Here is a 16,133-nt window from a genome sequence, read left to right on the forward strand (position 1 = left end):
CCACTAAACTGAAGTGCGACGTAGCTGGGCAGCCCAAAGGCAAGTTATGCACAATAAAGGGACACTGGCTCACAATAGAGAATACCAAAATCAATAGCATGGTGTCCATCATTAGATATTTCATTGCTCACAGTTTCTTGTGCCACGATATGCTACATTCCTTGAGGCAACCGCCCAGGCTTATCTAGTTCCAGACTACAACTGCCACCACCTTGCATGCTCTAATATGGTGTTCCCCACACTAGGGCTTAAACAGCTCAGGCATTATCAGCATGGCGGGGCAACCTAATTGGAAAGCGCAGAGCAGTTTTTTTCTTTTTTTGCTCGAGAATGGAAACAAGCAAGATGGGCAACAATTATTATTTGGGGACTGGACACACCCCCAAAGGGTGTAAAATTTTCTAGTGTGTATTTGAAACACTGTCAAGTTCACAATACTGAGCCCAATTGGCTCTGAGCACGGCTGTAGCCTCTCCCATCAGCCTATATGGCCAAACTCAGCTCTGTGAATCCTTCTTTCTTACTGGAGCCAAGGGTTGTTTTCGCCACAGCTCACGCATCGCCATTTTTAATGGTCCTACCTACCCTTCTTGCCATATGGCATGCACATGGATGGATGCCGTGAGTGTCCCCTTTATAACGGGGCGGTGACATGTTCATCACCAGGCTCAACGAAAAAGAAAAAACACCTTTTTTTTAAGTTGGCCTAATGCCTTGCCTACACCGACTAAATCGGTCTTACCATAGGAAAAAAATCAACGTAATTTCACAGTCCAGCTCTCGGCCCCTTGCAACAAAATGACCTTATTTTGTCCACTATTTGTTTCATGCTTTCTATCTGCTTTTCCACCACCAATACTCTAACCGTCTCTTACTTATTTCAATCACGGGTGTGTTCAGCTTTCCATTATTGTCCCTAAAATCCAAGGCTAGTGCCCAAACATACACCCGGGTGGATGTCTCCACATCCAATTATAGAACATGCCCCGTCATTTTCTTAGCTTCCCCACAGCATGTACATACATCTTTCTTCTTCTTTACTGAATCTCGCTTTATAGCTACGCGTTCTAAGGCTACCCGACCTCACTTCAAACAGTAAAGCGCTTCCCCTTGAATCATCATAAAATGCCTCCCTCCTTATTTCGTCTTTGCACTTTTGGTAGTTACTCAGAGCAGGCTTTTTTTTTTCATCGCTGCTATCAAATAAATCCTCTTCGCCTCTCCGAGTTTTTGCTTAACGCTCTTTGTTGCGATATTGCGTACATGCACACCACTGAGTTCCCAAATGTAAGCCCTGAAACCACTACACCTTTCCACAGACCTCGAAGCACCTCGTACCTATTGTATCCCCATAATGCTCTGTGCTTCATTATTGCAGCATTCCTCTTTCCCTTTACTTCCGAGGCTTTTTCCTGTATGTCCATGTATCTATCACCCTCATTTACCCATGCTCCAAGATACTTGTATTCATTTACCCTCAATATTTCATGGCCCTGTATTGACACCACCTGATCGTTGCGATCATTGAATATCATCAATACACATTTTGTTGCACTGAATCTTAGCTCTGGAGCTACACCTTCCCTTCTGCATATATCTGCCAGCCACTGTATATCATCTTGGACGTCCACAAATAAGACAATATCGTCAGCATAAAATAAACCTATCATCACGCTGGCCTGTTTGTGCGACAGATTAAAACCTGTCGCTAACCTTCTAGTGCTTTTTCCATCCTCACCGTGCACAGCATGAATAACATCTGGGACAAAGGACATCCCTGCCTTTGTCCCTTGCTAATATCAATGTTCTCTATAAGTCTTAGAGTTCAGAGCATTGCCAAACCATCCCATAAATATTAATATTGCAAAATATATTTTACAGAGAACCGTCAATGTAAATTGCAAGAAACAATCCATTAAAAAGATGGCTGGTTATTGAATGCGCCGTGAAATGAGACATTTATATGTTTAAAATACCAGTACTTGTGGAAGAAATGAGATTGAACCGGTAAAGCTCTGCACCACATTACAGAATCAACCAGTTACATGTAACTGTTGCCAAAATAGCAGTTGACAGTCGGTGTGAGATCAAGGTAATCTCGGACATTTACACATTTTACCAAAATAATCTGCGTGTCAAATTGAAAAAAAAAAAACAGCTAAAAGAGCTATATTCTTGATATGTCAGTTCTTGTTGCACAAATGAGATCAGAGGCGATAAAGCTGCATACTCGTAGCATACTAGGATGATAACATGCAGATTGCTTTCAGTTTCAGGTTAAAACGCCTCGTCTTCACCTTCTCAGTACCGTTTCGGAGCAGGTTCAGAGCAGTTACCACCAAAACATGCAGTTTGGAGCAGCATGTAGCAGCATTTGCCTTATGGAGCAATTGGAGCAGCACTTCTATCACTGCCAATCTCCCACAAAATTTCATCAGTGTGCTCAATGCATGGCGTTTTTATAGGGACTCTGCAACACTTCAACATTTTCAGAAATTGCTGCCGATCTGTAGTCGAGGCTCCTGAGAACACGCGAGCCAAACATTATAGCACAGCACACGGCCGGGAATTTACAATTAATTCTCAAAGTCAGCCAGAAATCGTTCCCTCTTCTTTCTAGAAATGATGCCACATACCCAAATGACTGTGCCATATACCCAAATTCATGGCCATTGGTTGATTTGAGCACCGTGAGCTGCATGGTTACCGTGGCCACCGAGAGAGGCTGCCACATGCCCGCATGCACGCTCGCGATCACACTGAAAGCAAGCCGCACGTTCAAAGAAAAAAAAAAGTGCTCAAGGTCATGGCGTGCGTGTGATGCAACTTCTTTCCCCCTTTCATCCCTCCCTGCTTAGCTTACAGTGTGCTCGTTGAGACGAGAGGAGAGAAAGCAATTACACCGAGCAACAAATCTCTGCAACTCCGCTCGTACTTGACGAATTCTGAAAACTTTTGCGGTGGTTGATTCGTGAGGCAATAAGCTCCTTTAATGAAGCCATTCAATGGTTACTTGGAAAAGTGTTGCAGGGCCCCTCTACAGCAAAAATTGTACACGTGAAATCACCCTCCCGGCAGGGACAGACATTTCAGTGAGAAGGCATGAAACCAGAATTTTCGTTTGATCTTTTGGCAATTTTGCTCTGCACATTGGTGTAATAAATTTTTTTCTGTATGGGCGGAATTATCCATGTTGTCGAGACTTGCCACTGACCCTCTGCATCTCATGGGGCTGCGGTAAAAGACCAAGTAACTTGAACTGCTTACAGCATAACTATATGCTGAAATGGTTAAATGTAGATAGAAACAGTCAAAGTGCCTTTCGGTTGCTAAGAAATTCTTCACATTTAAAACCAGAGAAATGGGGGAGGCACTCCTTGCTAGCTCGTACCCAGAGCTGTCATTAGCGCTTCTGGGCCACGTCCGGCTGGTGGCATAAGCTAGGAGCCTTGGACATGGAACCCCACCTATCCAGCTCCTAAACCCCTTCCCTTTCTCTCAAAGTTGTTATTCTTGCAGTGACAATAGCCACTACAAGATATGGCACAGCTCGTATTGTCCCAAGCCTGCTAATGTGTGCTGCGAAGACTTGGTACAGAGCATTACCAGTACCAGCTGTTGCTCTAGTTACAAGTTATAAGAGAAGAAAGAGGCAAACTGTGTGGTCTTTGTTTCTTTATTTCCCAGAGAACGAAAAAATATATAAAATTCGAACCATTCAATATCCAACAATTTCTAATCCATGAAACCAATGACTGACAAGGCCCATGGCTGCAAGGACTTCCAAAGAATTTTTTTTTTCTGCAGTAAATATACTCCATCTTGCCTAGTATCTCACAACAGGGCCGTTTATTTACACACAGTTGACAAGTACGACTGGAAAGATGAGAGAAAAAAATAAAACAACTGCACCATAAAAGCAGTGCAGAACACATTTCCACTCCGTGTATACACATTTATTACAAAATATCAACCCCAATGCAAATGCCTTGATGTGTCGCAGCGTCTGGTAGCGACACACAATGGCCAAAACTGTGGCTACTGTAGAATGGCACAAAAGCCTGAAAGACCTCGGCCTCTGCCACAGCTGGGAAGGAATGTCAGCAACAGGTGCAGAAATGTCCCAGAAAAGAAAAAAAATCAAGAAAAATATGGATAAAAAATAAATGAAATAAAGCTACATGTGAGCAGTCTCTTCTCGTCGTCCCGAACTTGAGGAAGAGAAAGAGTAAACAATGCAGTCCAGCCAGCTGCAGCGTCATCATTACGGAAAGTCTAAAGAAAGAAAAACAAACAGAAAACACACACAGAAATCACATCAGGCACACATTGCACACGTCTGTTGATCGGTAAAGCTGTTTTTCCATTTTTTTTAAAGGCTGATGCTTTGCACTAACAAAACGAAGTCTGACACCACGAGAGCGACACAGCCGGAATTACACAAGTACTATGCCCACCCCTTTGTTACACCCCAGACTCGACGAATGTATTTCTGGTCTGCACGCACGTGGTCTCTTCGCGAGGGGCTTGTTTGTCAACAGATGTCTAGGGGAGAGAGCAACAGTCAAGACCACGTTTGTTGCCCAAAAGCTTCCGTGCGCTCGTGCCCACCCGCCCACCTTCCGACACTGGAGGTGGCGGCGTAACGTCCAGTCTTCGGTGCCCCTAGGGGCACACCTGTCTAGCAGACAAGCCCGTCGCACATGCTTTTTAACGGCAACGTGACGTACAAAAAGGAGCGGAGAAGAAAGGTGGCGGGGAAGGGAGGGAACTCCAAAGGGGGGAGGAGGCCTTCGTTGAAATGGACGCGAGAATTTTCCGACCGCCGCAGGCTCCGGGGAGACCAGTCCAGTGAGAGAAGCGGTTCGGAAGGCATTGTTGCCCCACCCCCCAAGACTCTTTTGGCTGGGAACGGCACAGCTGACGTTTCGTGGCGGCGAGAACCAATCACGCGATGATCAGCCACACCAGAAAAATGCAGGCCACCCAGAGAAACACCTGGGACACGATCTGGTCCTGGCGGTGCTCTTGGCTGCCCATGGCTGCTGGGATGCCGCAAAGATAAATTGAAATGAGAATCACTAATCCGCGCTTTCATGACACGAACTTAGCAAGCGTCGGTGACGAAATACACATCAGTGACAAAATTATAAAAAACTAAAGCAAGACTGTACTCACTCGGCGGAGGACGGCCGTCACCGAAGTTGAAGGTGGAAGCAAACAGGCCAAAGGGAAAGGCACCGATTCCAAACGACATGTGAAAGCCGGTGTCTCCAAAGCCAAAGGAGGTGAAAGACTGCAAAGGAAACGAGGCTGTCAGTATACTGCGCAACGTCAGTACCCGACTACATACACACTCTCTTTAAGATCTGTTCTCGTGCAGCAAGAATCAGGCCCATCAACAGCAAAAGTAAGTGTACTACAACGAGTCAACAAACAAGGTCACAATGTAATTACAAAGTTTGACCTTAAGTGCACAAGACATTAAGAAAAACCCCTTTTACAATAGGAATATTCGTAGGAGCTTCCGTAATTCTTACCCCAGGGTGACTTTCTGGTTCGGATCTCTGTCCCGGTGGTCGAGGAGGCAATTTCTCCCTGCGATTAGCAAGCGGAAGACAAAATTTTATCGTGAGTGTTCGGCAAAACACCCAATAAGGAAATAATCTTAAATTCTGTCAGCATTAAGAGTCAAAATGTGTTGTGTGGTCAACTTTCTTGCTCCAGAACCCCATCCATCATTCAAGCAAGCAGCAGGCCCAGGTTCATAATCATGGTCAGCCTAAGTCCACAATAGCATGAAGGCCTCTCGCACCAACCTCCAATTGCACTAGCACCATCCTACAGCTGCAAATTTCCAGTTTTCATGAAATTTCATTACCTGTATCTCTGCTGTGCCACTCCCTTTGAACCCATTAGCAGCAGTAATACCTTATCCAAAGCATATGCACAAAATCATCTACAATGCTCCTAGTACATACCTATCCCAATGCTAGATGACTATCTATGCAAGCACTACCAGGTAATGACAGTCAGGACAACAAAATCCAACAATGGAGTGCAAGAGGAGGAATACCCAAATGTCCACTTTATGCACTAGGTTGCCTGCCAAGCTCCATTTCTTCTTCCTTTAAGATATTAACTGCCTCGGCTTTCATTTCTTATGCAGAGCTTGACCTCTTCCCGTCATGCCTCTCACTTTTGTTTCCGTCGCTCATGACGTGATCCTCAGCATGTTTCTCAAGCTTCTTTATTAACCAGCACATTACGGACCCTTATGTTAGTGCAGTCAGACTGCTACTGGTACCCAAGTTCATAGTGTATATTGAAGTCAAGAGCGAAAAATATGAGGACGCTTCAGCTTTGTTTTCAAGAGTAGAGCGCGATATAGTGATCAGGCCCCATTTGCATTGTCTTCTCATTCGCTGGCCAGGCTTCGCTTCTCAGCGGACACCTCAACTGTACTGTGAGTACGTCTGTGCGTGTAATACTGGCCATTTGAAACTCTCCTAGAATGAATGCTTATTGCGAGCGCAGTTGCGAAGTGCCCACTACTCCATAATTCATCATATTGCGAGTCAGCAAAGCACCCACTATGCATCTGTAAGGTAATACATGCAGCTGCACACTTTCTTGATGGTGTTGCTGCTGCTGATGAAATATTACGCTTTGACATGAATCCTCACACTACATGACGCCTGTATAGGACTTTTTTCCGAAGCACTGGCATGGCTCTGAGGTAAACATGATGAGACTGCTACGCAGAAGGCCTGGGTTCGATTCACACCCTAAACGACAATATTTGTTATTTCTTTGCACCTATCTCGATTTTTTGCTCACAACCAACGACATCAATGCCGATGCTGGGATTTCAGCGAGACGGGCTCTTAAACACAATTGCGTCAATACTCACCTGGGGTCCTGTTTGGAGCCGCCCCTGCCATAAAGGGGAATCACCTTGTCTCGGCTGATGCCTGCCTTGCAGACTGGGCACACCTGGCGGTTGGGCCGTGTCTCCAGCCACTGATGCAGGCACGGCCAGCTGCGAATCGGTAGGCAGAAACCGACATGAGAGATACAAACCTCGAGGAATGTCGGAACAGACAAGCTCTCGCTTCGAGGATGTCAGTGGCGCATCAGGCGTAATAAATTCGGAAAGGCATGGAGGTGACCGCATGTGCGCGAACCATTCCTAGGCCACTAACTGGAGTGAAAAGTGGAACAATCTGAGATAAGTGCCTGTCTACTGTCTAGCTGGCCTAATTAATTACAAAGACGTCTCCGACCAGAAATGTGGGATTTATTAAATTAAATGCTTCATAAACAACTGCGCTATATCCACTGCCAAGCCCTATTTCAACTTCGTTGTTCACTTTCATCACGAAAACGCTTGTGCAGCAAAAGTTGCAATGCAAACTACCTTCACCACATCCTGTGAGAGGGGTGTCCATGGGCCAATGCCTAAGCCACATTCCCCACGTGAAGACACTGACATGTGCACCTTGTGTTGTGGACTTGCTCAGGCACATGATGCAATCAACACAGATGCAATGAATCATTAGACACAAGAAAACAAATCCGAAACGTTTTTCACCGACATTGGCATGAAAGAAACGTATGCCTGTAATGAAGCTTCATTACAATGAAGACAGACTCTATTTAGATGTTTCACAAATTTTTGCTATGTCAGTGAGAAGTCTGCGGAATCTGTAAATCAAGTAAAAAGCTTGCGGTTTCCTTTCACTTCCTCCCACCCCCCTACAAATCAGAGTTACAAGAGTGCACCTGCATAAAAACCATACTGGAAATCTCCAAAGCAGATGAAACGTGTTGCCCGCAACAATGGCTCAGTGGCTGTAGCACTGTACAGCCGAGGTTTTGGGTTCAACTCCCTGTTATGGCAACCACATTTCAATGAGGGCGAAAATGCTGATGTACTCGGGTTTCAGTGCACATTGTGGACAACCCCAGGTGGTCACAATAGATCCATATGGCGTCTCTGACAATAACAACATTGCTCTTGCAAGGCAATGTAGGTCTGATTTACTTAGGTGGCGTTTAATAGTGTAGTTACCCCCTATGCACCTGTATGTGCTACCTGTCATAGTGATGTCTTTTTCTCATGCAGATAGTGAAAGTGACAATTGAGCACAGCATGCGGAACTGCTGTGATTTCTGAAGCCCACTTTCACCTTTTCTACCTGCACAGATGCATTATCTTGTGCACTTAGTGGAGCACAGCTTGCGTTTGCTGCATGTAAATATATGCGCATATCACCTCATGCCTTTGGCTGCATGTAGGCATAATTTATCTGATCAGAGCATGATGCTAATCTTGAAGGTCCGTATGCGCATATCTAATATCTTGTTTGCGTGCTGCATTTATCAGTATGCCGACACATCTACATCCTTATCGCACTTTCATCAGCTCTTTCGAATGTCTTGTATAGGAAAGCTTGATCTCTTCATCAGTCTGTACTATATCAGCCTGCATGCCTCGGAGTACAAGAAAACCTCGTTCACTCATTATGGCTAATTTTGTGTTTCGGTTTTCCATACCTCTGTACATGTTCTAATATTACATTTTTTTCTTTTAATAACTTCTATGTGATAATGCATAGCCGCTACCGCTGTTACATTACCAAACCTCAATTTCAATTCAATTTCAAAACAAATATTTAAAAAAAGCTCTACATAAAAGATATGTACATCTACAAATAACCGAAAAACATGCCCATAAATGTTAAGGCACCAATGAAAACAAGAAATTATAGCTTTTTTTTTTGTTTTTTGCAATAAATTTCTTCGGTGGTGTCCAAGTATACAAGTGCAGAAAAGGAAATGTTCATTCCGGTTTGCTTTCACGTTTCCTGCTTGCATGAAAGTGTGTAGAGTGCCATCTGCTGCTAAACAGACCACTCTAATATGCAACTTTCCACTTTTGCTGGCTGGCTAAAGCAAAAATGTTAATATTTTTCTACTGTGTTGCCTGTAGACAAGACCCCGTCACACAAGTTGCAACAGCACTACACATGCACATTAATGAAAAGTACACCGCCCACCTGTAATGGCAGTATACGCCTGAGAACGTAGTCAAGAGTTCGACGGAATACCATCTGGTCAGGTATAGGCATTGTTAAAAAAGCAGGCCACTGATCAATGTTAAAAAACAAAATGACATTTCGGGGTCCGTACGGATCCCTTGTTAACACTGGAATGACGGCAGAGCACCAAGTTCTTTAGCGTTGAGTGCATGATGCAAAGTCCAGGAGTACACGTGGTTTAGTGGGCGAGATAATCTATTGATTGCGTTACTTGTTGTCTGAATTATTAGTGATTCGAGATTAAGCCTCGTTGTCCAATTCTCCTCCGTGGCCATGATGCACGCTTTCCAGCTTATCTTGTGGCCCGTCTTCTCGGAATGCTCTGCGAGTGCATTTGTCACTGTGTGGCCCTTGGCGACGTCAATCTTGTGCTGCTTCAAACGTCTGCAGAAATTTCCGCTTTCCCCAATGTACACCGATTCGCAGTAGACGCATGGAATCTTGTAGACCACACCAGGGAAACGTTGCCGAGGTAGAGGGTCCTTCACATTATGCAAGTCACCCTTAAGCTTGCTTACTGGCACATGCGTGATCTGCACACCACGTTTTCTAAACACACCTGAGAAGTTCCTCGGCACCTTGGAAAATTAATAAGATGCCACATTCCACACACACAACACACACAGGTTGATAGCAAGTTGACCCATCTCTCCAGCATTTTGTCCAAACTGACACTTACCAGAACAGGTGGCCACATAGGCTGACCACAGCATCCTTGGCCGTGTCTAGGCAGATGTTGCACTCGAAGCTGCCATCCTGTTGGCCGCTCGTGCTGCCGCCTTCGTCGTTGCTCGAAGAGGCCGATGCCCCTTTTGGGTTCTCCGACGTCACCACCATGCCCCTGCACAAAAAGGTCGAACGAAATCACTGAAACGGCAGCCGAGATTCAAGTAGCGTTCAGGGATAATCTGAGTGCAGCGAAAGCAATCTTACAAGCCATCAGAAACTATGTGCCTTTTAAGCCTTGCTGCTACCTACTTACTGCTAAATGGTAGAGCAAACCATGCATAGCGACCAATGCCACCACATGCAAGGGAGTACTGGTATATGCGTACAAACTAGCAGCCATTGTGCCACTTGTTCACCTCATGCACATCTGTAAAACCCACTTACCCATTTAGCTTCAACATGAATCCACACTAATTAACTTTTTTCCCGTCTTACACTTAGTTAGATAGTACCACTATCTTAGTTGCAACCCCTATTCACTTTTGCATTATGGCATCACTCACCTCGGTGGTCTAGTGGTTATGGTGCTTGATTGCTAACCCAAAGGTCGTGGGATCGAATCCCAGCCACCGCGGCCACATTTCGATGGAGGCGAAATGCTAGAGGCCTGTATACTTAGATTTAGGTGCACATTAAAGAACTCCAGGTGGCTGAAATTTCTGCAGCGCTCCACCACGGCATTCCTCATAATCATATTAAGGTTTTCGGGTGTAGGGGTGCCCCTACAATTATTATTGCGTTACGGAATCACTGACAATTGCAACCTGCTTAACATACATCTTTGGTGAACAGTATTCCAGGGTGCATTTCTCTTCAAGCACCTTGAAGCCTCGTTAATTGTTCTTCCTGCAGAGTCCTATCATTAGTGCATGTATATATAATTGGTAAAGCTCATAATGTGCCAGTAACAAATATCTGAAAACTTGCATTTCCAGCATGCTATAAAATATCAGGCATCTTCTGTCCATAATACATCAGCGAAGACAAGGAGGTTATGACACCGGGGAAGAAAAAGAAAGAGACTGACATTTCAACACCTCTGCAAGCTTCTTTATAAGTGAAAAGCGTGACACCCTTACAAATGTGACTGGTTTTCCTTGTGGCTATGCTATCTCCCTCCCACTGTTGCCAAAGGCCAAAAGGGCCCGTTGAGAAAGCGCACACAAAGGAAACAAATCCTGCTAGTGATGCAATCTATGATAAGCACGAGCCACCTTATCAGCGAGGCTTTTGTCTCTCGACTGCAAAGTACAGAGACAGGAAGCTTCAGCACTGCCAAATTGTCAGATTGTGCCGCTAAAGTGCTGATGCACATCCTGACAACGAAGTTTAGAGGAATTCCAGCGAATGGGCACTGAACTGTAAAACAAATTGGCAGACAAAGAAAACAAACATATGCTTCAAAATGGTTTCTTTCTGCCTATACTGCAGCTCTTTTTTGCGAGAGGAATCGGAAAAACAAATATCCAGCTATCGGAACTCCTTACATTATCGCAGCAAGATAACATTCTTCTTGCAAAGTGTCTATGACAGCCAGCCCCCCCCCCCCCCCCGTTGTCCACCTTGCATCCATCCCACAATATGGTGTGTTGGCGACAGCATCCTACTGTCCACAGAAGAGGTCAACAATGACTGACTGATTGATTGATTGGCTGTCTGATTCATGGAGTTTAATGTTCAAAAACTAACAATGGAGCTTATGGGGTGCTGCAGGGGAGAGATGCACGTTTGCTTTAGCTGCAGTTTCCCAGCCAGTGAGAGTCTGACAATTCTAGCACACAGAGTGGTCTAAACACTCATTAGTGCTTCAAGCGGCCTCACAACTTTGCGAATAGATAATTTTGAACGATGTGCTTTGAAGCATCAACAAAATATCGCGCTGAAAGAGTCCATGAAACAATTTTTGTCACACCTACAACTGCCCAGATACAGACAGCATCTCTTGCAAAATTTTTCCTGACAAGTGTACACACTAAACATCATCACCGTACAATTTTTGCCTTTTAGAAAGATGCGCAGTCCACACCTGTAGTGTCTACTGGCATGTCATTCTATCTGGAAGTGGCTATTAGATAACTGAACATATTACATTATGGTCTTTAATGTTATTATGTGAAATTTTGTTTGTAGCAATGACTAACCGCATATGACAAATTTAACCTCACTTTCCACAGCTACACTCAGTGACCGACTTATCCTAAAACTAATACTGAAAGAAGTAAAATTGAACGTGAAAGAAACAAAGATGAAACCAATTAGCACAAGCTCGTTGAACTTCCAATATAATCTGCACATTCGTTCTATCCTAAAGAAAATATGCAGATCCAGTGCACTTATCTGAAGCTATATGAGGCAGTTAAGCGCTTTAGAACTAATGGCAGTGCATGTGATTTCATTTTATTTCATTCCATGTAATGCGAGATCTCGGACAGTGTTTACATTTGTTCTTGTGTAATTTTTGGGTCTACATAGTAGACCACAAGTTGTGCCGAAGTGCAAGCACATGATTAGGAGGATGCACGGTGATGTATGATGCTTGCTGACAGATCTATGTACAGAGACAGGCAATGCATTCACAGCAACATTTAAGAATTCTTTACCTCAAACTGCTGCAATGATGGACAAGTTAGTCGCAATAACTTTTTTTCACAGCACACAAAGACAACGCAAGAAAGGAGACAGGACAGGGTGCTAGTCTCAAAAGTTGAGTTGAGAGTAGTGTCATCCCCTTTCTTGTGTTCTCGTTTTTCACTAAGAAACAAGTTATTTTGTACCTCTTGTGGCATGCACCTTAAGAATGGGCAACACCTTGATACACCTACCGAATGGTTACGTCACAAGAGATCAAATCGAAGAAATTGCTGAATATGTTCCATTCACAAGTCGGTGTGCTTCAGAGACACCTGTGGGCTACATATCTTCCCGTTATATCAGCACGGCCTCATATGTTCCTATCATACACGGCACAATGGATTTAAATAGGAAAAAGGATATAGAAAGTTTTATGCAAACAGAGGTGCACATATTGGCACCAGTTTGAGGGCAAACATACCATGGCTGCATAAACCTGTATGCTTGTATTTGCATTCAGTGCACATGTATGCTTTGTCGATTGAGCTGTATACAGCTCAAGTCTGTCAAGCATCTTGCGTGTACATAACATAAAGATGCTTCCTAGCTTCTCCCAGACCAGCAACAATGCCGAGTCTCTTGTCTAACAGTGCTAATGTAATGAAAGCAACGTTATTATATTGTTACGAGGCATTGTATGAGCACGCCATTGAAGACTGCCGAACGACAAAGAGAGAAAGAGAGTGGCATGCCGTACGAGATGCTGTCAGCGATTCTGTGGCGCAGCTCCTTGAAAATATTGTAATATGCTCGCTTCCGCCTCTCCTGTGTATTCATGATCCCTGCAACAATATATAACTGACACTGCCCGGCTCAGAGCAAAAACTCCATAACAATCGCCGCATCTAGTGAAGTTACATTTGGACGTGTGGCAGCTGTTTCCGGAATATCACCCTTCTGTTGCTCGCATGACGCACTGACGTAAGCTGCTACATCCATACATGGCTAGTGCTTAGGTTTATTTGAGTCTATAAATGGCTTGCACTGACGTCACTGAAACCGCAATGTTGGTGCACTGCATGGAAGGATACAAGATTTGTGATGTCATGCTAACGTTATCATTACATCACTTCCAAGGTGTTTCGTTACTTACACACATAGGCCAATAACAATGTGGTTGCATTGCTATCATATTGAAGCAGGTTAAGTGCAATATGATTATACTGCCTTTACGTCATCATGCCGCCACGTTGGTGGACCAGTACGTTATGAAACTGCGTCCACGACATCACGTGCAAGCTATCTAAACAGCCGACTACATTCATAAATGGCTAGCGCTTTGGTTTGTTTGAGTCTTCACAGCTGACTACATTTCTGTCTAACTAAAGTCACCGTTGCATGATCAGTACGTTGGGAAAAACACAGAGGTACACCTGGAGGTCGGGGACTAATCCACAGCACAATCTCTGTCGTGCTAAAAAATAAAAAAAAAAGAAAAAGAGGCGCCCCGAAGTGCAATTAATAATGCGGGGTAACGGAGAAGATGACAGAGACAGATATGCGGGTATTAACATTTCAAGCAGGCCCGGATTTCGACAGTCCCGAACCCACGTCGGACTGCGCCGGCAAGGGAGACGGCGGCAAGGTCGCACTTCCGTCTTTACGTGCACGCGCGCTCAGCTAGCGACGTCCTCCACCAGGCAGTTGTTGGCAGCAGCAACGGGCAGGTGAACGTCTGCGCCGCTTGCACGTAGACGCGGTTGAACAGCTTTCCATCGGAGTCTCGTTTCTTTGTTTGTTCGTTTCCTCTCTCGACTACGGCGCCGCATCAGTCGCGCATTGTGTTAACTATACACACACCTACATTCTTCCTCCAGTGTGAGAAGTAAAAACGGAGGGATCTAAGTTTACGAACGCGACATACAAGCATTCTTCGTAGGAGGTCGCGAACTAAGCGGCTGTAAGCAAAACCATCACGGACTGGATTTCGTTTCGACCTTTCGCGCTTCGGTTAGCGAAGTGGGTTTCCAAGCGAGGTCACTTACCGCGTACTACACAATACCCGCAAACTTACTTCTAGTGCACTGTACGCAGACTATACATACGTGTTTGTCGGGACGCAGTCGCTAGCGAGTGGTGATAAGGGTCGGGGGCCGTAAACGAGACCATTCGTCGTCGTCCCGGGCGCTCTTTTTCGATTATTCTTACTTTCCTCAGTACCAGAGGCGCACGCACCGCAACGGAGCGCACGGACACCTGAGGCGCGCACCAGGCTATTTCTATATAACACTCGCAGGAAGTAAAAGTCGGAAATGGGCACACGTGCTCACCGTTCGGGGGTGAGAAAGAAAAAAAGAGAGAATGTAGGTTGTCCGCGTGTGCCGAAAAGAAACGAGGCGATAGCCTCGCTTGGGAGGCGGCCTCCTAGCCAGCGCCCGCTCGTCAACTATGGTCGCAATCGAAATCCGCTTGTACGACGATCGAGTCAGGTGCACGACACGTAATAACCATCGAGGCCGATGAGGCCCGTTCAAGGTCTCGTTTTTCGTTCTTTCACAGAAGGGTTATATCATATGACGCACGACAAGCGATCTTCACGATGAAGGGTGGGGGGAAGAAGCGGCGGTGTTGGGGAGGTCGCGATGAGCTCGTTTCTCGGCCGCCGACGCGAGAAAACGTTGAAACGTTCTATTGCCGACGCAATAGACACTGAGATGCAAGCCCGGGCACAAACTGCATCTTACCTCGAAGTTTCCCTCGCAGAGCGCGGGCTTCTTTACGGGCAGAGCCAAATCACCACTACTTTCACTGCCAGCAAGCCAAGCGTGCTCCCAACCACAGGGACGGCGTTCTCTCACAGCTCGGGGGGATGTACCGGACAATTCCTCGTAGCCGACATGGCGCAGCAGTTCCCTCAAGCTACGTGTCCTCTCACGCGCGGCGAAATTCCACGACCGTTTTCAGAGGCAAATTAAATTTACTGCACCTACCTATCCTCGTATTCCTCTCGTCAACAACAAAACTCTCCGTCCAAAGTCATGGCGTACTTCCGATGACGTAACATCCTTCGCGACCAGCGTGAAGAGATATCTTAAAAAACGAAACAAGAAAGAATCACTCAAACTTAGAGCAACAAGTAGTCAGCTACGTTTAAACGTGGTAATTCAGGGCAATTTTTTGTTTCTCATGACGCGCTGGCAATGCCACGTACCCATCGCCGTTGCTGTCGCTGACGTCACCGCCGGTGTCCGCCGTCAAGGTCACGTGACATTCCGTAGCAGACGACATTTTTCTCGAAGCTAACGGCACAATCCTACAGCGCACAGTCCAAGGCACAGTCCCTGTGCTTCATTTGAGCCCGAATGAGTTGTTTCGCTGCGCTGTCGAGGAGCGTGAGCACCATGCCACCTTTTTCGCGAGCCCACTGTGCGGTGCGCTGATCAGCCTTGAGTCGGAGACGCAACTGAACGAACGAGTCGAGAGCGCTTACCGCCCCTGCGCTGCGATGCCTGCCAAGTTTTAAGCCTTGCCAGCATCTATCCCCGTTGTTGAACCAGAGATCTATATCACCGCATAGCCGATTCGCCGTGTGGTTCCTGCACGCAATTGTATTGCCCAAGCGCTGACGTTGTATTTAATGCATAACTCGAATAAGCGCGCAAGTCGCACACTCAAATTATTGGCGCACGGCGGCTAAATCGGTCGGATCACGTCGCAATACAGCGCAGT

At 45.6% G+C, this 16,133-nt stretch overlaps 1 protein-coding gene across 3 annotated transcripts; it reads right to left on the minus strand.

Moving 5' to 3' along the window:
* Positions 1-3,660: 3,660 nt before the first annotated feature.
* Positions 3,661-15,504, minus strand: LOC119389587 (E3 ubiquitin-protein ligase RNF185). Of its 3 annotated transcripts, none has more exons than XM_037656929.2 (6): positions 15,395-15,504; positions 9,784-9,945; positions 6,914-7,042; positions 5,541-5,598; positions 5,179-5,296; positions 3,661-5,045 (listed from the first exon to the last, which is right to left on the minus strand). In XM_037656929.2, the coding sequence occupies exons 2-6, from the start codon at positions 9,939-9,941 to the stop codon at positions 4,948-4,950; spliced, it is 561 nt and encodes a 186-aa protein (XP_037512857.1). In that variant the 5' UTR covers positions 9,942-9,945; positions 15,395-15,504; the 3' UTR covers positions 3,661-4,947. The 3 variants fall into 3 exon arrangements, with proteins under 3 accessions (XP_037512857.1, XP_037512858.1, XP_037512856.1); XM_037656930.2 differs by having other exon boundaries at positions 3,661-5,042; positions 15,149-15,445; XM_037656928.2 differs by having other exon boundaries at positions 15,149-15,445.
* Between the last annotated feature and the right edge of the window lie 629 nt (positions 15,505-16,133).

This window comes from Rhipicephalus sanguineus, chromosome 4 (genome assembly GCF_013339695.2).
Source record: "Rhipicephalus sanguineus isolate Rsan-2018 chromosome 4, BIME_Rsan_1.4, whole genome shotgun sequence".
Lineage (NCBI taxonomy): Eukaryota > Metazoa > Arthropoda > Arachnida > Ixodida > Ixodidae > Rhipicephalus > Rhipicephalus sanguineus.